Source organism: Aptenodytes patagonicus, chromosome 3 (genome assembly GCF_965638725.1).
Source record: "Aptenodytes patagonicus chromosome 3, bAptPat1.pri.cur, whole genome shotgun sequence".
Taxonomy (NCBI): Eukaryota; Metazoa; Chordata; class Aves; order Sphenisciformes; family Spheniscidae; genus Aptenodytes; species Aptenodytes patagonicus.
This window is the reverse complement of record NC_134951.1, coordinates 53,947,930-53,971,341: the sequence shown is the minus strand read 5'-3', so window position 1 is coordinate 53,971,341 and position 23,412 is coordinate 53,947,930. Positions and strand designations below refer to the sequence as shown.

Sequence of the window (23,412 nt, the reverse complement as noted above, 5' to 3'; positions counted from 1 at the left end):
GATCCATCACCTGCCTCAAAGCAGGTACGCCTAGATCATGTCGCTGTTGTCTGGTTGAGTTTTGAACGCTTCCAGGGACAGAGATCCACGACCTCTGTAGGCCACCGGTTCCAGTGTTTGACCATATTGGCCGGGAAAAAAATGTTTCCTGTATTTAGTTGGAATTTCCCATGTTCCAGTTTGTGTCCGCTGCCTCTTGTCCTACTGCTGCGCCTCCAAGAAGTGTCTGGCTCTGTCTTCTCTACACCCTCCCATTAGGTAGCTGAAGACCGCAGTAAGGTCCTCCCAAAGCCTTCTCCTCTTAAGGCCTGAACAAGCCCAGCTCTCTCAGCCTTTTCCATCATGTGCTCCAGCTCTTTAATCACCTTGGCAGCCTTCTGCTGCCCTCAGTCCAGTATGTCAGTTCTGTCTTGTTCTGGGGAGCCCAAATTCTGGACGACATTCCTTGTTCAAGTCTAGACTACTCGGCTGGCTCCCGACCATGTGCTCCTGGAGTTTGGGTAAGTAGCTCCATTTTGTCAAAGTACTAGATCCGTTTTTATACAAATGGATCATGAAAAGGGTAGGCAGTGGGAATAAATCAATGTAAAAAAAAAAAAAATGTCCCACAGCAAAACTCTAGTTAGGCTTTTCATCTTTTGTTTTTTCCTCTCGGAATGGAGAATTGCAGTTTGTATACTTCTGCCACCAAAAAGAACCAGTATATTCTGCAGTTGCACTTCAGAAGCTTGAAATCTTGATGCTGCAAGAACAGATGTAAAAATGCAAGTGAAGCTTGTTACGACATTATGAAAATCTTACTGATCAATTGTATAAATTTAAGTTTACGATAAATATTATGGAGGTTTCATCCTAACAACTTTTGATTTTAGTTGAAATACTGTAATGTGCGGCCATAATACTGTGGTCGTAAGTTTGCAGGAGCTTGCACTGAGTTCCTTCTCTGCCATGTACTTACGAATCCTGAAATGCTTAAAAGCTGGTTACAAGCTAAATTCTAAGACTACCAGTAAAATAACTTAAATACTTTCCTTTTTTTTGAACTTAGATTTGTTCATTATGACGTTCTTGCAGGATTAAGTATGATGCTACAATTACGCTTGAGCCACCAGCACATACTGATTGCTTGATGCTTTCCCTATAACTAAAAGGAGTGAAGTTTTGGGTTTGGAATTTTCTTACGCTTTTCTACCACATCACCAGTGAAGAAACGAGCTTCTGTGAATAGCACAGCAGTGACTCATCTTGCACCTTGCGTTGCTTAAGCTCTCGGCACACATTGTAGCTCGCACACGAGAAGCTCACGTGGTTTCTCACACCACAAATGTTGCTTTTTTGACACCATTTGCTTCCTTCCTAGTGAACGCGTTTCTATTAAAGATGAAAATAAATCCCTCTTCTGTGTGTGCATATTTAAGGCTGCAACTGAAGCCTAGGTTTGCTTTGAATTTGAAAGGAAACCCTTTCAGCTTTGCTGTTTAGTCCCGCTGCCACTAAGAACTATATAGCAAAAAAATGCATGCCTTAAAAACTACGTTTCAAAGCAGCTCTCTAAATATCTTTACTCCTTAGCCAGCAAATGCCTTAACTTCTCATTTTCTCACAGAGTAACCTTCTTAGCAAATCCATCTCACTGCTTACGATGTTAAAATGAGATTAGGATTTTAGACATAAATGCAGGAAAGTAGACTACAGAAAGATCCATTTTTGTGAGCAATTAACACCATTGTGTGTTTCTTCTACTCCATTTGTGAGTTACCCTGTGTAGTTGAACTCTAAAAGGATTTTACTATTCTTTTTTCAAATGCAAGTTTATGAAAATTTGGCTTCTTCTGAAGATTTTGGCTGATTCTCCAGGTGAAAGTGGAAACAAATTCCTGAGGGGTAGAGCAAACACGCCGTGTTAAGCGTGTATTTGACTACTGTGTGTACACTTACTCCGCTTGCCAATGATATTCATGGTTTAGCTGTAAATAGCATTTCTTGACCTCGGCACTCTAAAGTTCAAGAGAGTTTGCTGTTCTGTGCGTGGAAGCCGAGACGCTGGCAGCGTGGATTAGACCGGTGGGCCTTCCAGTTCAGCATCTCATTTTTGATAGATGAATATCAGATTATTTCTTATGAGCCGTGAAAGCAAATTATCCTGCCAGTAGGAGAAGCTTCATCTTAGCATGTGTTACTTTGCAAGGTGGGGTTTTTTTTAATACTTGTTACATGCTCTCTTTTCTGCTCGGGGACTAAAAAAGCACTACTAGGGGCTTTACAGCAATTGCCTCCTAGTGTCTAAGTGGAAGAGGAGATGACTGCTTCACCATGAACTCTTTCAAACTGAATACTTATTCACAGGTTAAGCTGGGGTGTTGAGCCTGGCATCGATCTTGCCAGTCATTCAGCCAGGAGTTCTGCTTGCATCTCTTTATTTGTGAAACGCTTGTTTTACTGTCTTAGCTGGTTAGTCATCATGATCAAGTTCATGGTTGGTGTTTGCTAAGACCTATCCTAGTGTGCTGGGATTTTTTTTTTTCAGTCTTTTCCCACTTCACCTTAAATGAGAGCTAGCATGGGATTCGTTCCTAATCATTGGCCCAATGCCCACATGGGCATAGCAGCCTGGTACATTTTCTGTCTCCCCACGTCTTCCTTCTCTGCAGCAGGCTCTCTCACTGGCTCTGTAAGTGTCCACATCCAGGAGAAGCTGAGTCTGACTTGGGAGTGGCTGGGAGGAGACCAGCACGCACACACACCTTGCAGAGCAGGTATGCCCCGGAGTCCGGGCAGCAGTCACGGGTGCTTCCTGGGTACGCTTATCTTCCCACGGTCAGAAGTCCGTCTGTGCAGGCTTTTTCCCAATCCTACTGCTATTGCAGGTTTTCTTTAAGAGTGGAGAAAGAACTGGCAATGCTGTATCTGCCATAGCTATGGTTTCAGGACCTCTTATCTATCATTAGAGGCATTAAAGAGTCTGCTTCTTGCAGGCCTGCAGTCCTGTGAGCTACGACAGTCCTGTGTGCTCCACCCTTTTCAGATCCTCCGTAAAACGTGGCAAACAATGAATGGTTTTCTGCAACAGACGGACTGCTGTTCATCTCTGGCCCAAGCAATTCTTCTGAATGGAAAAAAACATCCAGGCATATTCTAGGTGAACCAGCTTCTCACTGTAGTATGCTTACTGCTCATTTCTGGCTAACATTATAATCCTACCTAATGGAATGTATCTTTGGAATAGCAGGACGCAGAGCTTTGCTTTAGTTAGCAACTCCCCCCTCTGTCCTGCAAGTTTTTCTGACAACCGCAATTGTAGCCCACTGTCTGTGCATTCCTGAAGGGGACCGATTCTCAGATGTGTTCATGGGTCTTCCCTTCAAACCACTGGATCCTCCTTGCCCTTGAAGGCAGCATGCCTCGTGGCTATTACAGCAGTCACCTGAGAACTTCAGGTTGTTGTGGACAGCCCCATTAGTATATTGCCATCTTCAAAATCAGGTTATCCCTTTGGCTTTGCTTTAGATTTCTTGATAAAGCGATGTCAGTTTCTGCCTTCCACCTGGAAGACTAAGTTTATGGAGGTCTTCCTTCTTTCTGGAGCTGAATCTGTCCTTCAATCTGGCAGTAGGAAGACCTTTTTTGAAGTCTCCTGCGTTGTTTGCTTCGACTGCTGGGTGATCTAACAGCTGCATACTATCTGTCAGAAAGGACTTGTGGCAGCCCAAGGACCTGGAGCGAAACAGCAGTGGTGGCTCTCCCCCTAGTCATCACAGCACGCTGTTGTGGTTCAGCAGCTTCAGCAGATAAGCTGTGCAATGTTTCCTCTCCAGGTATTTGCTGTGAAGTTATTTGACGTTTGCGTCTTCAACAAGCACAGCATTATTCTTTACGCAGCTTTCAGCAGGGTGATGCTGTAGTCTTTTGACTCACCCTTCACCAAAATGTCACTGGATGACCCCTATCAGCTCTCCTGCCAGAGTACCTTCGCATGGGGGCTCTCCCTCAAGTGTTGGGTTTGTTTAATTAATCCAATCTGCCTTGTTGTTCTCTTTCTCAGTCTCTTTCAGATGCTATCTTGGACTGAAAGGAACTGAAGTGGCCGCAGCCGCAGCAGGTCGAGAGGTTTGGAGCAAGGAAACCATCTGACAATCCCGCAGAAGCAAAACTCTCGGGTCTCGTGTCAGGGCACGTATACGTGTTTCAAAGGACTTCATGTTTCCAGGAACATTAGCTGCCCGGCCTTTGGAAGGGTTTCGGTATCGTTGTTTAAATGTGCTGTACAACTTCTTGTGCTTTCCATACTTTTCTTCACGATAACCGTCGCTCTCTGCAAACCGAATGGGGCACGGCACAGCACGGCACGGCACCCGCAGCTGGCGGAGCACAGCGGTACCAGCAAACTCCTCTCTAACTCTTAACAGCAGCAAAACTTTTATGCTCATCTAAGAAATACGAGTAAGCTTGCAGAACAACATCATATCGTTATAAACAGGTAGCAGAAAGAGGCTGAAATGAATAAAAATCATCCAGTTTAAGATTTTGAGATATATAGTTTTGATAATTGGCAACCTGTTGAATAGATTTTAAGGTACCTGAATTACAAAGTGATGCAAAAAGAAGGGGAGAAATAAAAGCCAGAATAGATAGAGACAGCAAGTAATCGGTGGCTCTTGGCTTGCTCTTTTTTTTTAAAAAAACCCTCATAAATTTGCAGAAAACAGTCCTGTACAGCTAGTGATATTACTGGCTTGTTGGCTAATAATATTATGCTTGTTTGGCTAATTGTTGCTTTTCTTCTTGACTTTGACTGTTAGTTGACGATTAGCAGCATGTTTATAGTTAATTCCCTTTCTTGCCCACAATGACAGTAAGAATTTCCATGCCTAGAAATTATCAGTAAAAAAAAACCCCAGCTAAATATTTAAAAAAAAAAAAAGAAAAAGGAGTAACAGGAGCCAGTCGTATGTATGTGCAGAATTAAATTTCAGGAACAGAATTTGTGTGTAAATTTAAGCACATTTACGAAATGCAGACATCAATCTTTTTTTGAAAATAATATGCAGTGGATTGCTCTGGTTTTAATACTTATGTTTTGTAGTACAAAAAGGAGGAAAGAGACATTTTAAAAGGCCAAATAAACTTCAGTTGTATTAATCTCTATCAGGCTAAAAATATGGATGTAGAGAAAAATAGGTAGCGAAGAGAATATTTTCTGAAGCGTTACTGATTTTGTATTTGACTCTGGGTATGCTGCTTCTCTTTTTGACTTTACCTAAGGCTCCCACAGGCTTTTGTTGGCTACGGCAGAAGCCATATGGTCTGGCTGCTAAAATTAGGTTCTGCTTGTCACAGCCTGCAGAGGCTCCGGCAGTCGTCGCGCCGGCCCTCGGGAGGAGGAAGGAAAAGGGCTTTCCTTTGCACCGCTCAGTCACAGCCTACAAAATGTAGCTGCAGCTGCACACGCTGCTTGCTGCGGTCAGCTACGGTCACACCTCGGCTTGCCTGCTGCCACCCAGTACCTGTGTGTAAGTTAAAACTGCCTTGTCTACCATAGGATTTTAATACGTCCCATTGTCCAAACTGTTTCATCTCCCTCAATTTTCTTTTTTTTTTTTTTTTTTTTTTAAGCAGGAAGAAATCGTAACATGAAATTACAACATCTTGTGCACGGGTCTTTCAGGCAAGAGAGCAGATGTGGTAGCTAAACCCTCAGAGTCTGATCGTCTTTGCAGTCTTTGGTAATGCAAGGATGGAGCTCTTCAAATCCAACATTGCTGCAAATCCCAACAAAATCATTACAAAAGAGTTGCCCCTAATGAATCGCTGTAAGAAAATGTCACTGAGCCACACACGGGCCAGAGAAACTTCAGGGCTGCATGGGGGAGCCCTTCTGCAACCTGCGATTTCTTTCTCAGTCTGAATTTTTTACGGGCATGGGTAGTTCAGAAACATCGAGCTGAGAGGCTATAAGCTTTTTGGTTCCGACTCTGTGGTTAGGTACAAATTTAGCACTTTATAAAGCCATTTTGATATACAATTGCAAAAAAAAAAAAAGAGTGCACATCACTATTAAGAGGAGAAATTAATATAGTTTTTGTGGTATTTAACGTAGGTTCTGCAGAACATATTTTTCGTAGGAAAATCACAACTGTCTCATCTGCAATAGGATTTTGACATGCTAAAGATGTATTTTTCCTGGGGATGTGACGATGGTTGCGTTGCTCCGTGATGTCATGAAAAATTAGGCAAATTCTTGACGTGACATGCAATTCGGTTTTGTCACTTTTAACACCAGCGTCTCCTAAAATTCACCTTGCTCGGAGAGGAAAAGCGACCTGACCCAGCCGTGCTGACAGAAGCCTGTGCTGAACCTACAGCTGTCCCACAAAACCGCTTCTGCACATGCTGCGTTAGCCAAAAGGGAGCAAAGCTGCCGCCGTGGCACAAAGCTTTGCTGTGGGAGCCATGACCCCTCTGGAACCGCTCCGTCCTGTGCCCCGTACCGCTCCGTCCGGGCTGACGGCGGGAATGATGTCTCAGCAGCACCCAGTGAATACAGCTGTGGGTAGGAGTTTCTGCGTCAAAAGGAGATGCACGCTTTACACAGGGTGTAATTAAGCCGTAAATCTCATTGCCACGGGATTTTGTGGGTGCTGGATTTTTACATATGTTTGAAAAGCAAAGAAATTCACCTGAAAAAGAGCCACCAAGGGGAATTAAATGCAAAGATACTGGGAAATCCTTGAGCAGAGGCTCACCGGAAGCTGGGAGAGTGATGGGGAAGCGCTGCTGTCACGTTTGCTTATTCTTGCCACTTTTTGCTGGGCATCTGCTATTAGCCACCGTTAGCAACAAGATAACGATCCCGTACTGACAGCATCCGTCATGAGCTCTGGAAAGAGCTGGCTTCAGTCCTCTGCTCTGCCACACACTTCCCTCTAATCCGGTTTTCCTTCCTTCAGGGGAGAACAGAAATCAGAGCATTTCCCACCCTCCCACGGGGTTGAAACCCGCTTACGTTAGGCTTGGGAAGTGCTTAGAAGTGCCAGGGCCGGGGGGGGGGTGTTGGTGTCCGGCGTTGCCGTGGAGCCGGGCTCTGTTGACGGACTCGGACTGGTGGTGGCCAGGGCGCCATGGGCCCGCGGCGGGCGGTGGTGACGGTGGCGGTGGTGGGGCTGCTCCGGCACCCGGCTTTCCACGTGGCCAAGTGTGCAGCAGAGGTAACCCCTAGGCTCCAACCCCGGAGCTGGGTTGGGAGCAGCAGGGAGCGGTGGGGGCTGGGAAGTAAATAAGCAGAGGTATGCCTGCGCCCGGCGGTGGCTTTTAGGAAGAAAATATTCTGATTTTTGGGTTTCTGCTCTTCTTCAGCGCTACCAGGTGCAGGCGCAGGCACCGAGGCTTTACGGGCTCCCGGCTCGGCGCTGCTCGGGGCGGGGGTCTCCACTGCAGCGTCCTCGCCTCCTTGTTTGTACACCGCCAAGAAATTTTACAGCTGTGCGGTGCTGTATAAGATGTCATGCACATCGCAGCTCTGCCCGACTCGCTCGGCAGCTTATGACAAGTCCCTTAACACAGCTCTGTCGGTGCAGATGAGAAAGAAAAGAGCTGCAAACCTCACGGGGTTTCACAGACTTTTCATGAAAAGCTCAGCCGTGCAGCGGATGCACAGCACGCAGCCCAACGTGGGGTGCACAAAGCTGACCTTTATGCCCTCGCTGCCCGTAAGAGTTTATATGCCAGGCTTGTTCCCCAGCATTATTTACAGCTGACAAAGCTCTGCCATCTATCAGCAGCCCTAAGGACAAGCCAAGCCGATAGCTGCAGGGGGAGCGTGCCTCTTGGCTTTTTTCCTTTTTTTTTCCAGCCACTGATCCAACGATAGCAGCAGCGACTGGGAGCTGAATAGAAAGTCACTTCTTTGCTTTATTCTTTTTAAGGCCAGCTGGGCTGGCTTTAAGCCCCAGCTTGGGGCACGTGTGTACAGCCCACATGGAGATGAGGCTAAATCCATGGACAGGAATGTCCCGTATCTAAATAGCGGTGTGCTCCTGAGGCAATGGTACAAGCAACAGGGACTGGAAACGTTCACCTTGCAGCTTTCACTGAGCCACTTGCGTGCTCCGAGGCCCTGGGCCCAATCTCCTGGGACAGCAGAGGACTGCAACTCCCCATGCCTGCAAAATGCATGCAAAAATGCAGTGATGATGCTCAGAGACATCTTTGAATATCTCACTGCTTACATCCATCTCATGTGGGAGCTGGGGGGGAGTACCAGTATAATTCAGTAATATTTGTGAATCAGCCCTTCATAGAAAAACAAGACACCCACTACATCTGCAAACAGGGATTTAGAACGATTTGCGTGTACTTCTGCAAGTGTCGGGAATTACGCCGGAGGCATGAGGGGTGCAGTGCAATAACTGGATTAGAATGTGGTTTAGGTTGTAGTTCATGAGGAAAATACAAGCTGTGATAGGATGGGGGTGTGTGTGGGGGTGTTAAACTGCTTGTAAGCAATTTTTTGTCCTTACCTTAAAAATCTAGGCTCTGAAGCTGAAGTTTCCAAGCAAGTTTGCAGATCCTGTAATACAGCCTTTAGTAGAATTTGCATGGCATGAATATTTACAGGAGAAAAAGAAGGTAACTCTCGTTTCCTCAGGTTGTTTCAGACACAAGTCCTCTCCCCGGGGCTGCAGCGTCTCGCAGCTCGGTGCCATCCGCAGATTTCGGAAGTGGGCTTTTCCACTCCGCTTTATTTAGTGGCCTCAGAGACCCTTGGAGCAGGATGGGGCTCTGCGGGAGCTTCTCCTGTTCAGTCTGAGCTGCCCCCAAAGTGACACCCACGTGACTGTCGTCACGATAATGTCCCGTAGCAGCAGGATCCAGACCTTTAGGGCACGTAACTGCATGCGGCATCAGCACACCTCACTGAAAGCTGCTGCCCAATCCCTTCCCGTTGGCGGGATTTGCGGTTTGAAGTAGGAAAGGCATAAAAATATCACAGGCGTGGTGGATTATTACTGATTGCTTCTTCACTAAAGGTGTAAATAATCCCTGGAGGCTTTACGTTGTCCCTCTGAAACACAGGAACTGAGAGGTGAGGTGTGGGCATATGCCTCCTCGGTGATGTGCTTCGTTGGTGGCCAGCTGCTGGGGGACGAGAAGGAGCTGCTCAAGTGGTCTTACCATGAGTGGGACTATCGCGACTTTAAGCCCGAGGCACTTTACCAAGCGATTGCTGAGGATTTCTACACCAAATATCTGAAAAACAGCCGGGCAAGTAGCACTGTTTTACGAGAAGAGTACAAGGTCTGTAAGTGGCCGGAGAGGTTGTGCGATGAAAGGGCACATACCACGAGGAGGAAGGAGAGCGAGCACCGCGAGCACAGTGGTGGCAGTTTCTTGGTTTCTGCCCTGCGATGGCAGGGCCAGAGCTGGGGACGGAGAGGCCGGCGGGAGCGTCCCCTGCCGAGGACGAGGACACCTCTCCGCAGCCAGGAAGGGACAAACACTAGCCCGGATGCCCGACGTGTATTAACTGCTTCAGGGCGGAACAGTCCAACAGCAGCGCATTGCTGACCATGCTGCAACCGTGCTGCTCCAAAATCCCAAATCACCCAGCCCTTGGGTACCCTTATTCTTGGGTACCAAAAGCCCGACTGCCAAACCTCTCCTTTCCCAGCCGAGACCCCCTGAAATGCCATGGTGTCATGAGGTGTGATGCGGCTGGCGCTGACGCAGTAGTGAGAGCAGAGAAAAATAAAATGTCATACTAAAATGAGTAACGCAGAAGATACGGCATCGGTGACATGCAGATTTGAGGCTGGCTGGGAAGAGCGAGAAATGTCCATTTTGGTGGGGTGGCGGGTATTCCTGCGGATTCATTTATTCCTGCCTGTATTGTATGGGCTGCAACAGGCAATGTACGTAAATGCAAGAGGAAGAAGGAGGCCCTGCCCAGTAGTTAGCTTTAACACACTGCTAGGATTATTTCTGCCCAGAATGAAGTGAAACATCCTCTACTTTTTTGTCTATTTAAACAAAATAGTAGGAATGCTGTTGTGCATTGACAATCCCACGGGCATTTTCTGAGACCATTTGCACCGGGTAGCTGGACGCTGGCCTGCGTTAGGAAGCGAGTGCAGCACGGGCACGGAGAGCTGGCCTTTCCCTCACTGCATTTGTTTTTCTGCTTTAAACAGCACGTGTTTGTGTACCTGGAGATAGCCATTGAGGAACAGCCCGTCGGGAGGCTGCTCTTTGAGGTACGTTACAGAGGAGAAAAGCAAAAGCGAGGAACAAGTCCACGCAGCGCGGTGGTTTCACCTGCTGAAGCAGGGGCGACAGAAATCTGGCCAGTGGACGTCGGCTAGGAATTTCACACGTTGTCAGCCATGAATTCCACACGTGTTTTCCTCTTCTCGCTTTTGCAGCTCTTTTCGGACGCGTGTCCCAGGACCTGTGAGAATTTCCGCGCCCTGTGCGCCGGAGGAGCAACGTCTCCCCGCGACGGCCGAGAGCTCACCTACAAAAACTCCCTTTTCCATCGCCTGGTGAAAAACGGGTGGATCCAAGGAGGAGGTGCGTTTCCAGGTGTCCTGAGTAAAACCGAGTTACAGCACAAGGAGGGGGGATGATCTGCATGAATAACAGTCTTCATCCACGGAGACATAACTGAACTCCAGGACAAAGCTAATCTCTTAATTAATATATATATAAAAACCAGAAAACTTTTTCTCTTTTAGCCATCTCACTTTCTAAACATAGGAAAAGTTTGGATAGTTTGTTCTTTTGATTACCCAAGACCTTTTCAAAAGAATTTAGGAAACTAATTGAAAACATTAAAACTCTTTTCCATGAAGTTCTTTGGTAAGTAGTTAGGAAACTAATTGGAAACATGAAAACACTAAGAATAGCCATAGGAAAACATACTACTTGCTTTATAGAGAGATTAACTTACGGAGGCATTTAGCCAAGCGTCAGAGCCCTTGCAAACGTGCTGCTGAGTTTTCTGAACATCAGTGCTACGTTTGGAGTGTGGCACCGAGGAGAAAGCACCACGAACGATGGGTCACACAGCTTGCCCCACTGACATCCCCAGGGAAGTCGAGACAGTTAGGTGTTATCAGAAGGCATTTCCTTTGCTACTCCCTCTTGGTCTATCATACATCTTACCTACCTGTATTTCTTACCTGTGTTTGCCTTGCTCCAAATGTGAGTGCTTAAATCCAGTTCAGGTTTATACTTTGAAGATAGACCTCCTACTTTTCATGTATAACTATGCAGATAACTATGTAGTCCATAAAAGCAACCTAAAATTACAAGCTTGCTACTGTAAAGGACTAACCATAGCCTGACTGGTATAAGACAATGTCTAAATAAAGTAACAAAACCAGACTTCTTTAAAAAATAGATGCATCGGGTTTCTTTAGTGCCTTACTCAGTAGAAATCTGGTTCAATAGGAATTTCTCTCTTATCAAATCTCTTTTCTTAGACAAGGTAGTGGTCTTAACTCACCATAATATCACAGCTGCATTTTCATCCTTCTTCTAACCCTGCTCCCTCCGACAGGCGTCTTTCTCCAGGGCACCCCTTCCTCGGCTGGCCGCTGCCACCGCAGGAGCTCTCCCAGCAGAAGATGCTGGACCTTCTCAGAGGGGCAACGATTAAATGCGCCGTATGAAATAGTTCTCCATAGAGAGTCTGTCTCTTGGGACAGAAGCAGAGCTCTTCCCAAAGGTCTGATAAATTTTCAGTAGTAAAACAGAAAGATGGATGCCGTTGTTCCCCCAGGCTGATGCGCAACCCACGTCTCTGACCTCGGCTGAGCTGCTCACTGACAACCCCCTGTGATAACGCTGGTCTCTGATGGTTACTTTTATCTACCCTGCAGACATCATAACTGGAAAGGGAGACGGAGGAGAGTCAATTTATGGTCCCACCTTTGAAGGTATGGTTCCTCAGCTATCTTACTGCGCAAATGGCAAATTTCTGCAAAAATCAAGTTGTTTACCTGATCTCATCCACAGAATAACCTGGGAATTTCCTTTCATCTCCCTAAAGCAAAAGGGTTTGCTTTTCAGTCAGAATTATTACCTGCTTGCATTAGCATGAGCGGACTGCTTTAGCAAGGTCACTTTTTGATCTGTAACCTTGGCCCCCTCCTCTGATGTCCCCTGCCCAATGCTCAGCTCCACCGGCCCCTTCTCCCTGCCTAAATGAGGGCTGACAGTCACCCACTCTCCTACTTCAAACTGCGAGTACTCACCTTGTGGCTAGGACCTTAGAAATGTAGAAGTGGATTAGCTACAGATGTCCAGGCACCCGATACCACTTTAAATGCATTTAAAGTAATGGAAGTAAGTTGGCTTTAACTCTAGATTTCCTGGACCTCAGGCAGTTTTCAGGCTTGGGGCCACCGCAGGCATCGCTGCCAGCGGCTACGTGACTCTGCTGATGTAAGGGGAGTTACTTCTCAATCTCACATAAAACTGTGAAAGTCGAGAAATGACAAACACAAGCTCAACTTAACAAAAAAGTTCCCCCGTACTGGAATAAAGTAATAAAATGTAAAGAAAAGAGAACATTATAACTTGCAGTATTTAAGAAAAACAACCCATATAATTGACATAGACATTTGGGATCTTCTGTTTAGACTAAATGCTACCCATAAAGACGTTTTATGACAGTTAAAGCACTTTTGAAACTAATTTATGTTCCCTTATATAAAAGCTTTCCCACTGTCAATGGCACAAATGATGTGACATTCGAGCAGGCTGGGCAGCAGCCAACAGAGAGATCAGAAATGCCAAGTGTAGCTGAAAGCTTTCTTTCCCAAGACGCTGAAGAGCCTACTCATGAGGAGAAGCCGCTCTCACCTCGAGGCCCCGGGATGGACGGAGCAAAACCCGGCTGGAGGCGGGTCGCTAACCCACTCTGCCGGGCCGAGTCACAGCGCTGGCAGGCAGGAAAGCTGCTGGAAGTGGAAGCCCGGCGTGTGGGATTTAAGGCAGTAAATGCTACGGGCTGCCTAGAGTGGGCGGGAAAGAGCAAAAGCCACTTCTTTGATGCTGGACCTCCTGAAATAGCAGCAAGCCTAGTCTCTCGGGACACACTCATCTCAGAAAGAATATAAGCTGGTATTGGAAAAAACTAGGACTGGCTGTTAAATTGTTTGCAAGGCGAATATCACCGAGGATTTAGAAGTTTGTGAATTCTCTTTTCCAGCAACGCTACCCAATAGATTTGTGCTAGTGCACATCTCGTACCCTTCGCACTTTCTGTTCGGGTAGAAATCGTCTGCGGAGGAAAATGAGTTTGAGCGTGCGTAGGCACCTCTGCATCCAGGAGAGCTATGGCCCCACGCACGCTGCCTGGGCTGCGGCACGAAGGCCCAGCCCAGCATGCGCCGTTTTAGTCCCGGCTCCATCCTCCTCCTCCAGGCAAAGCTTGTGCTTTCCCTGTGTTACCCAGGAAAGAAGCTGCCATGTCGTGTGGGAAGGTGACAATGCATCAAAAATCGCTTAAGTACTTTTAAGGTGGATTTAATTTGGAATCTGTCAACCTTGAAAGTGTCCCTGGAAGAGTTTTATTACCCATATTGCACATACTCCATGTGTTGATGTATTAAAGGAGAGGATTGCTAATTCTTCTCCTCCCCCTTTTTAATTAAAAGTTGCTTTTCCTCCTTGAGAAAGGTCTTCACTTGGGTATGCCTTTCTATTTTAAGGCTTAGATTGCTCTCCCAGTACTTCCCGCCAAACTATTTTACACTGAGGGCAGAGAACAAATATCTTCGATATCTGAAAAGGGTGAGAGATGCCTCTGTCAGCCGGTAATGTTCTGGGAGATGCCGCGCTTGGCACACGTCCGGGCACCGCAATGCCTGCTGAAATTAATGGGACGGAACCACATTTTACTGTAATGAGCTGAAGGGACTGAGGTAATTACAGAGAATCACTCGGACTGGAGTGCCGTGTCACAGGGCAAAGCATCCTACTCCAAAATTAGTCTGCTGAAGTCACTTTGCAAACCGCAAGGCAGTGGTCAGGGAGTAACTGTTCAGTTAAAAGTTAATTACCATTTTTAATGAATCAGTTTCTGAGAAGGGCACTCAAACTGGGTAAAAAGAATTAAAAAAAAATCAGAGAACAATAAAATCTAAACATTTCTACAGTTCCCTTCAAGCTTGTTGAGAGTTCCATGGGGCTTTTGACGGCTCTGTGTGATCAGGTAGGAGATGAGCGATGAGGGGGCCAGGATCAATGCACCCCCTGCTCCCCACCTCGTAGCCAGGCTCCCCTCCACAATGGAGAAGGAATCAAGTCCTTGCCATCATCCCCCAAACCCAAGCACGCCTTATGTCTATCCTTCCGCAGTCATCCCTCATGAGAGCCGTTTCTTCTCTCCCTCACCAGTCCTTCCTCAGCTGGCACGGAGGATCCTTTTCACCTCCTCGTGGCTCTCACTTGCTCTTCCCTTGCATCTCCCATTGCCTGCCTCCTCTCCTCGCCCTGGAACAAAGCTTCCGCTCTGGGAGCACCCCAGCCTCCTTAACTAAGTATCTGCTCTCCATTTATTCAGCTCTGTCATTTTATTTGGCTAAAGAAGTCTCCTGCTCGCTCTCCCACACAAGTCGCCGAGCGCCGGGGGCAGCTGGGCATCCCGCCCCAGCCAGGCGTGTCCTGTCCTCACAGCCCTCTTTGTGCTCACAGGGGATCTTGTCCTCTTCACCGCAGGCAGCGGCATGAGGGGCGGCAGAGCAGAGGCTGTGCTTGGAGCATCCCCTCTGCCTCCCACCTTCCTCATCTGTACAGTGGGAATAATCCCAAGTAGCCGCGGGGAAATGCCGTGCTAAGTGCCCCGAGCTCCTCTGGTGACAGGCATTACAAACCGACAACGGGGAGCCAGAGGCATCGTTGCTGTGGCTCTAATATTCAGAAATACCTAGAGCACTTTTTCATGGATATTTGTCATTAGCTTCTTTACTGGCTTAAGCACTAGGCAGTAGTGGGAAGCGCTTTCTAGGAAGGACATTGATTCAAACCAGACTTGGCTCGCATGAGACTCAATGAGACCTTTGGGGGAAAAGGAGAAGGGAAAGGGAGAGCGTGGAAGAAGGAAAGGGGAGCTTGCGGGAGCCGGCAAAAGGGACCTGTACGGTGAATAGCAGCAAAGGGAGCAACACAACTGCGGCCTTTCATCCCCGAACTCTTTCCCTAGATGAAAGCTTCTCCGTCCGTCACAAGGGAAGAGGGGTCCTCGGGATGGCCAACAAGGGCCGCCACAGCAACGGCTCGCAGTTCTACATCACCCTCCAGCCAGCTCCCTACCTGGACAAAAAATACGTGGCTTTCGGGTAGGTACGCACAAGCTTGCTGCCACTGCACTGCGTGAGAGGTCGCCCTGGCCCCGCGGGACACAGCTGCCCAGGAGGAAGCGTCCATGAAATCCCTACGGCAGCCGCTGCCTCTGGCCAGGGGAAGGATGGATAACTCAGGTTTGAAGTACCTAATGACACCCATCCCTCCTTTTCTCTGCCCTGGCCTGGCTTGCTCAAGCTGGAAAACCCTATGGCAAAGCTGCCGGGGCCTCTCCAGGATGAGGGCTACAAATTGATGGCTGCATAGCTCGGTGTCAGCCGAAGGTGGGCCCTGACAGACAGAGGGGTGTTGAGCAAAGCCTCCGGGCTCTGCTCTGCCCTCATGAGCTGAAAGAAATTATTTTAGCGAATGCATGCTGGGAGTTTGTTCTCAGTAGGACAATGTATAGGGCTGGCCCTGTTAAGATTTTTAGATTTTCAGGAATATAATAGGGAAGATTATTGCTCTGAGCAGTTTGCTTGATGTAAGAGAATAAAATATGTATGTATTACGAGAGAGCGAGAAATTCACAGTGCAGTTTCCATGTAACCACGTCATGGTGAAAGACAGCATTTTTAAAGGAAGCGAAAAGCTGAACTGCCTCACCTACAGAGAACAAACCAAAAGCGATTGCTGGCCGGATATATTTATAACTAGCAGCATTCACCTCGAGTTTCAGCCTTGCCACCGGCTCTGTGTAATCTGAAAGGTGTGGGATCCACGACCTTATAGCCAGGCCCTCTTGAAGCTGAGTGGGGGTTTAATTCCAAGGGAGCAAAAAGCAGGCACAGCGTAGGATGAGGACAGCCGGGCACCTTCCAGCCCTGCACTGGCTCAGTCCTTCTGACGTCCCTGCTTGGGCAAGGGCTGCCTGCAATGTCCTCCCCGCTTGGTACCACTGTGGTGGGTGGGATGGGGTGGGATATGGTACGAAGCTTTCCAGAGCACTGCTGGCATCCATCGCCGTGCTTGTGTGTGCAGGAGGCACAGCTTGTGCTCCTGCAGCGTGGGAGCAGGACAGGCTGAAAATCGTAATGATTGCAAGATGTTGGACTGTTTTCAGGATTCAGATTGGCATTGTGAAGGCAGGAAACGAAAGATTTCTCAGCGAGTCACTTCTAATAACTGTCACTTCTGACAGCGTGTCTCTTGACTTCTTTCTCCTTAAAAGTAATGGCCATTTGTAGCCAGGGCACATGGTAAAACGCTTGTTTCTTTAAATAAGTGTAGCTGCATAAAGCCGTAGCATTTTTATCTCTCCTAAAATGCTACCTAGCGGCTACTTAATCAAGAACTGATGGTGTTTGTCACTCCATTGCAAAGAACAACTCTTCAAAGAGCAGAGCCGGTGCAGCCTGTTGGTAGGAAACTGGTGCCTGGGCTTCTTACAGCCCCACACAAGCTGGAGGCTGCGGAGCTGGCTCCAGACAGAGACAGATCCTATGTGCACTTTCTCCCTCCCGTAGGCAACTGATCGAGGGCACGGAGGTCCTCCAGAGACTGGAAGCCGTACCTACGTATAACGAAAGGCCTACGGTAGACTGCAAGATTATTAACTGCGGGACTTTTGAGCCGTGATCGCCAGCTGGTTTTCCTGCCTGCTATAAGGTAGAGCACTATTTTCTGCTCAGCTTTTTACAGACCCTTGATGGCTTTCACTTAAGGCAAAAATAAAAGCACTTCTTGCACGTGTGAATGGCTTGGAAACGTTCTTTTGGCTTAAAAAAAAAATGTTCATAAGCTGTTAAAAAGCACTTTTATAATAGTATAGAAAAAGACTTGTGAACATATCCCAGTGCCAGTCTACAGTTTATGGGAAATGGTGTTAATATGATTATATAGTGACAAGCAGATAGGATAAAATGCACATATGGCTAAAGCACGGGTGGACAGATGGATACACAACTGTAGGGATAGAGCTAACTGTTCCTGGCTAAATTCTGCCTCTACCACAACCTCCACAGCACAACTGCCCTGCCAGGTTTGCCCCGTATAGCTCAGATACCAGACGTAGTCTGCATATGGTAACTCAGACATCTCAGAGGAAAGGAGGAAAAAAAAAAATGTTTGCAGAACTGCGGCCCCTCTGAATGCCATGCAGTTGATCTGCACTGACTACTATAAACTAAAAGTAACACCCTTGAAATCAGGTTGGGCTGCATCAGGCTAAAACCAGGAAGTGGTAGAGCAGACGTTAAGCTTTAAGTAATTATATTTGGCAGATGGTCTCAAGTAACAAAAATGTGACTATTGCCACTAAAACAGAGAAAAATATTGTTTACAAAGTTACTGCAAACCAGGAAATTTTAAGATTACGTGTGGATGCAAATATATAATACACAACGAGTGCTAGTGTCAGGGATTTCTTACGTGCAAGATCTCTCTGATGCACAGTGCAGAGCTTGGGCATGGGTGGCTTCAGCAGAGGATGGCAGGTAAGCATTAAAAGAAGGGAAGATGTGTGGAAAATCAAAATGCGGCCTGGAAAGAGAGGCCATAACCAAGTGCATTGGAAGTTCAAAGGAAAGAGCATTCATCGGGCTCGGATGCAGATACACGGCTAAACCAGCCTTGCTGTGCCAGGGCTACGCAGACACCGGCAGCGTACAGCCCTCTCGCCTCTATTTCCAGGACTGCGAAGAGCACTGTGCTGAGCGACCTTTGCTCCTGGGCTCGCCGTATGAGCTGCTAAACCCCACAAAACAGCGCCAGCGTAAGACAGGAAAGGCTGAGTTAGAGAAGTATTAGGAGAGACCTTATTTTGTCCGAGCTTAAGCCCACAGATTTCATGGGAAGTAACATGCTTAAGTTTATTTGCTAAATAGGAATGAATTTAACGAATCAGCAAATGTTTAACTGAATGCCTGAAGAGGGCACAGACCTAGAGCGATCTCCACATGCTCTGAGTGAGTACGGCGATTGTCTTAATTTTAGCAAGGGGATTTAGGTTTTTCTTTACTTATGGTACAAACCAAAAAGATTCTTTAATCTAAAATGTCTGTATATGTCTGTAGCCAGCTAAGGAGTGTTTAACACGTTTGCTCCTTTTATTTTCTAAAGCATTCTGCATTCTATACAGAGACTACTATAAAGGAGCTAAGTCTTCTGAGGAACATTTCAAATCAATTAAACTGCCTAGAGAATAGTAATTTTCACTTCATAGTTCTGTGCCAAAGATGAAAATATGGTGGTGTATTTTATTCATAAAATAACACCTTTCCTGACAAATAACTTTTCATAAGTAATAGAGACTATTGCTGTGAAAGGATATAGCTTCGAAACTCAGTATTGGGACGGAGGTTAGCAGCTCTTATTTCTTGCAAGGATTTGAAACTGTGTTCAAATGTTTAAAGATAAAAGTCAGAAAAGTAATTTTAATTCTGCAGGTTACAGAGGAAAATCCTAAAAGACCAATTAATTGATTTTTTATTTGCTGTTGGGTTGGTTGCTCATGGCAGGTCTGCTCTGTAGCATGGCTGCACCCCCGTGTCCCCGGTGTCCCCACGAGGGACCAAGCCAGAGCACAGCATGTGCTTCGAGTCCAACGATCAGTCCTGATCTGAGCGGCAGTCAGAGGACGGAAACTCACGCTCTGGCAATGGGCAGTGTTCAGGATCCCTCAGAGCAGACAAAGGCCTGATCGTGTCAAGTATCAGAAAGCTGATCCTGTGCCAAAAGTCGCAGACCCGCTAACAAGTGTGATGGCTGGATGCACGACATACAGGGTGTCGCACGCTCGGGATCTAGGAGAGCCGTGCAGAGTGACTGGGCAGGGGACAACTGGTTACGCCACGTGGAAAACGTTGTAACGAGAAAAGAAGAGTACAACCAGGAAATATTTTGCATTTCAGGCATAATGATCCTTCAGGCAAGCCACAATTACTGTATTTGCATTGGTCACGACAGGACACTCTGCCAGAAAAAATGTGGTAAAATCTTTCACCCAGTATTAAGGAGGTCACGTAAAAGAAAGAGTGTGTCTTTCAACCCTGCTTCCCCAGTGCCTGCAAGTTGGATATGCTTAAGGAGCCCCAGGTGATGAACAATGAGACAGGAAAGGAAGAATCGTCTTAACCTCAATCCAAAATTATATTTTGTGCCATATTTTCTTTTGTAACCTACATCTCTGATCAAGTCACTAGGAATGCATTGCCTCCTCTGAGAAAGCCAGACCAGAGAAGTGGCGTGCGCAAGCATCCAGATGACTCGCAAGCCCAGAGGCAAGCCACGGGGCTCCAAAATGCCGGGAAATTCAGGGGCGGTCTGCAGATGGGGAGGTGAAGACTTCCATTGCCAGCTGCTGGGTTTGGAGAAGTTCCCTCCCCCAGCAACCATATACAAAAACTCCCTTCTATAAAGGGCAGATGGCAGCGACCTGCATCCTGAGAAAACTATTCTCTTACTGGATAACACAGTGGTTTATTTATGTAATGTGTCACTGCTGTAGGAAAAATTGGTGTCTTTCAAGTTTGGCTTTATTAGAGTTTTATGCTGAGCTTCTTACTCCAGCAAAACACTCTGTTAAAAACTGCTCTAAACGAAAAGTGGTGAAAGAAGCCCTCAGACTACACACAAAGTCATTTTCTTCATACAGGCGTATGTGTTAAAATCGCAAGGACAGTGTGCTAATAAACCATGGACAGTAGGCTTCAGTCCTTACCCCTTACAAATTCAAGCACTGATCAGATGAAAGTTGGAGCGTGAAGTCATTAACTACAATGTAGTTTACCTACTCTGAGGTCACAGGGTTTCTGAATCTGACCCAGGAGGGCTGCTAAGGTCAATAGAAATTGTTAGGTGGCCCCTCAGCTATGTAGGAATTCCCCACTGATCTGGGGAAGCCCTGGGATCTCTGAAGTATATGTCTATTTTAATTGCATCAGGTGGGCCTTAGACGACATATTTCATCTTCCTACAGACCAACCTCACTTACCTTTTTAGACCGTCATGGCTATAGTACTCTCCTATTGTCCTTCATATACTTACTGCCTCGGATACACTTACCAAAACACTGTTGAACCCCAGCTGTAAGTCAGAGATGAAAGAGTTCCTGCCAGCAATTCCAGGGAGAAAACCAGTACTCCAAAGGACTGGGTTTGGAAGAACTGTACTAAAAATACTAACTATGCAGCAAATCAAATGGATCAGAAGGATGTGATACAGCTACTGCATGAAGAAAATGGGTAAGTGGAATGATTTTGCAAACTTAATAGGAAGAATCTTGATATTCGTGGGCGACCAAGCCGACAGCAAATAAAAAAAATCAATTGATTGGTCTTTTAGCATTGTCCTCTGTAACCTGCAGAACTAAAATTACTTTTCTGACTTTTATCTCTAAACGTCTGAATACAATTTAAAATTGTAAATATGAGCCGCTAACGTCTGTCCCAATACCGAATATCCAATTCCAAAAAGGTTTAGGATGTTAAGCACTAATGGGTGGCCAGCTCAACAGAGCTCAATCATGCCCGTGCCTCAGATGCTGTGAGGGGAGAAGCACTGGTCCGGGCTCTCAGGACACAGCAAGAGCCGGAGGCCGGGTCAGTGGTCCCCAAGGCCAGGCACAGGCAGGGCTGTGACACCCCCGGGGTTGCAGCTCAGGCAGGGGCCAGATGCAAGAGCCTCAGCCTAAAAGCACCTCCCGAGAAAAAGTGGGGGAGCCCCCACCAAGGTTCCTTCTCTTTAAAAGCTGCCAGGCTGGCCAAGGCATGTTTTATCAGCCAGCCAGCCAGCCTTGAGCACAGAGCTAAACTCCCAGGAGCAGGGGAGTATGCTCCTGCCCTGACACAGGCCAGAGCCCACTGCTGTATTACATCATCACCAACAGAAAAATGCATGTTACAAATACGGTAAATGGGTGTACTTAACAGCTGTACATCCTGTTGCAGGGAGACTGTCTAAACATTAGCCTTATTTTTCTTTGGTTACCTAAACCAGCCTGACCTCGTTCTGTGGTTGGTCCCAGCTGTGCAGGTGAAATGTTTACTCCTTCCGCCCCATCTCGCCTCTCCCCGTTGCCTTCCATTCTTCTCGTCACATCTCTCTTTGGCTTGCCTTAGGCTAAAAGCATTGGCCTGTACCACTATCTCTAAAAAAGCCAAGAAAAATCTTTCAGCATTATTACCTCCTCACTACCACTCTGCATATATATATTTTTACCCGTTCCTTACGTTAAAAGCAGCCTTTCCACCCCACCTGGTGGGGCTGAGCAAGTGCCTGTACCACAGCATGCGTGCGGGGACACCAGACAGCTCCACCTTGCTTGCCTCAGGCAAGCGGGTTGTACAGTGCAGGTGCTCATGTCCTCACCCAGAATTTCTGCTGGGGACAGGCACACGGGCATCTCAAATGCACACGTAGACATTACACAGCACGGCATGCGCAACCCCGTACGTGCCTTGGGACTGTATCCAGCCCTGATCAGGCACACCTCTACAGTGAGATTTACTGCCACGGCCGTCTCACGATGCAAGGATTAACCAAGGTTACGAAGCTCTGAGCATGGGAACCGATGCGTTATTTCTGAATGATTACAAAGGCGGTGAATGGCACCACAATGCAATAATGCATCATTATGTAATGGTATGAAATACCTCTTTGGATGGTGTACTTCCCTTGTTAAAACACCCACCATGTATTTACACTTCACAGGCACCTCTCTCTCCACGCAGGTGAAACAGCACTTTGGAAATGAACACAAATGTTTACAAATTGAACCAAAGATACGTTCCCTTCAGTTTATCTGCTGAATTTTTTTTTCATTCCTTGCCACCATCCCAAACTGCAGTACGCTCCTCTGGAACCTCTTCAAAAGGCCCGTTCTCACATCTTGCCCAGCACCGATTGATACAACACGATCTGCTACGATTCCTGGGCATTTATTACATTTAAAATGTGCTTCCCTAAAATGGACATCTGCAGACCCTTAGCTTTTACCCATTTTTACCAAGGAGTTTACATGAATTTCCAGTAATGCAGTGCTTGGAATTCCTTATAGATTCAAAACAGAGGTAAATGCCTTACTAACCACTAAGTATATAACAGCGCAATGAAAAATGAATACAGTGATGAATGTGACATTTTCAATCCAACAACAACAACCCAGACTGCCATGATCCTGCTGACTGTATGCTACAACAAAGTCCTGAGATGCTGACTTTAAGAAAAAACAGACAAACCGCATTTATCATTCACTTGGATTCCCACCAGCCCCCAGGATTACAGGATAGACGTGTTTTCACTCGCTTGTGGAGATGAGCTGTAGCTGTAGTTCTTGCCCTGCTGGTAATCTTAGTTCTGTTTTATTATCTACTTAATTTTCTCCCAGTTTTTCCATATATATACACACCGATTAGAGTCTTGTCTTTTATCAATCACATTTAACGTATGTCCTATTTGTTTTCCTTCTCAAAAGGAGAGATTTTTAGTATGTAATCCTCATGAAATGCAGACTGCAGCAACCACGACACTTCATGTGTCCAGCACATCAACTGAACTGCCACTGCATCCCTCATAAAACACTATGATAACTGCTGAAGATATATTTACTATCATAACCCACAAGAACTGCAAAAAGGAAAACCTGAGTTCAAATAATGCCACATGTCTAGTGAAATCACAAGAGATCCTGTGAATCAAGCCCTGATCCCAGTAGGAGACCTTTGTCCCATAAACAGGACATAAAAATCTCTGCAGGCATGGCCAGGAGGGATGAGTGGAAGCCGTAGGAAATTCCCATATTCAATGCTCGCTGCAGTTTCAGTTACATTGCAATATCTATTTATGCTGCTCCTCAATTTATTTTACATGCTGCTTATTCAAAGTTAGAACAGAAACACAGTATTTTTGTAATGAATGTGAAAACTATTTCTTCTCATTAAAAAGCCAGCAACTTTAATTGTACTGCAGGAATAACTGAACTATTTTACACTAACACTCCAGTAAAAAGTACATGCAGAATGAAAGATAGCTAAAGTGAGTGTGTGACTTCAGTCTCCTTATCACTTTTCAGAACTAAATTCAGATGTCACTGACATTTACATCCAACAAAACATGTTCGGTCAT

General features: G+C 46.5%; 1 protein-coding gene across 1 annotated transcript; it reads left to right on the top strand.

Annotated features, from left to right (window-relative positions):
• The first annotated feature begins 7,118 nt into the window (after positions 1-7,118).
• PPIL6 (peptidylprolyl isomerase like 6) lies at positions 7,119-17,040 on the top strand. The gene is made up of 8 exons (XM_076335467.1): positions 7,119-7,205; positions 8,530-8,625; positions 9,073-9,261; positions 10,188-10,250; positions 10,419-10,566; positions 11,880-11,936; positions 15,209-15,344; positions 16,815-17,040. Exons 1-8 carry the CDS (start codon positions 7,119-7,121, stop codon positions 16,924-16,926), a joined length of 888 nt encoding a protein of 295 aa, XP_076191582.1. The 3' UTR covers positions 16,927-17,040.
• Positions 17,041-23,412: the final 6,372 nt, after the last annotated feature.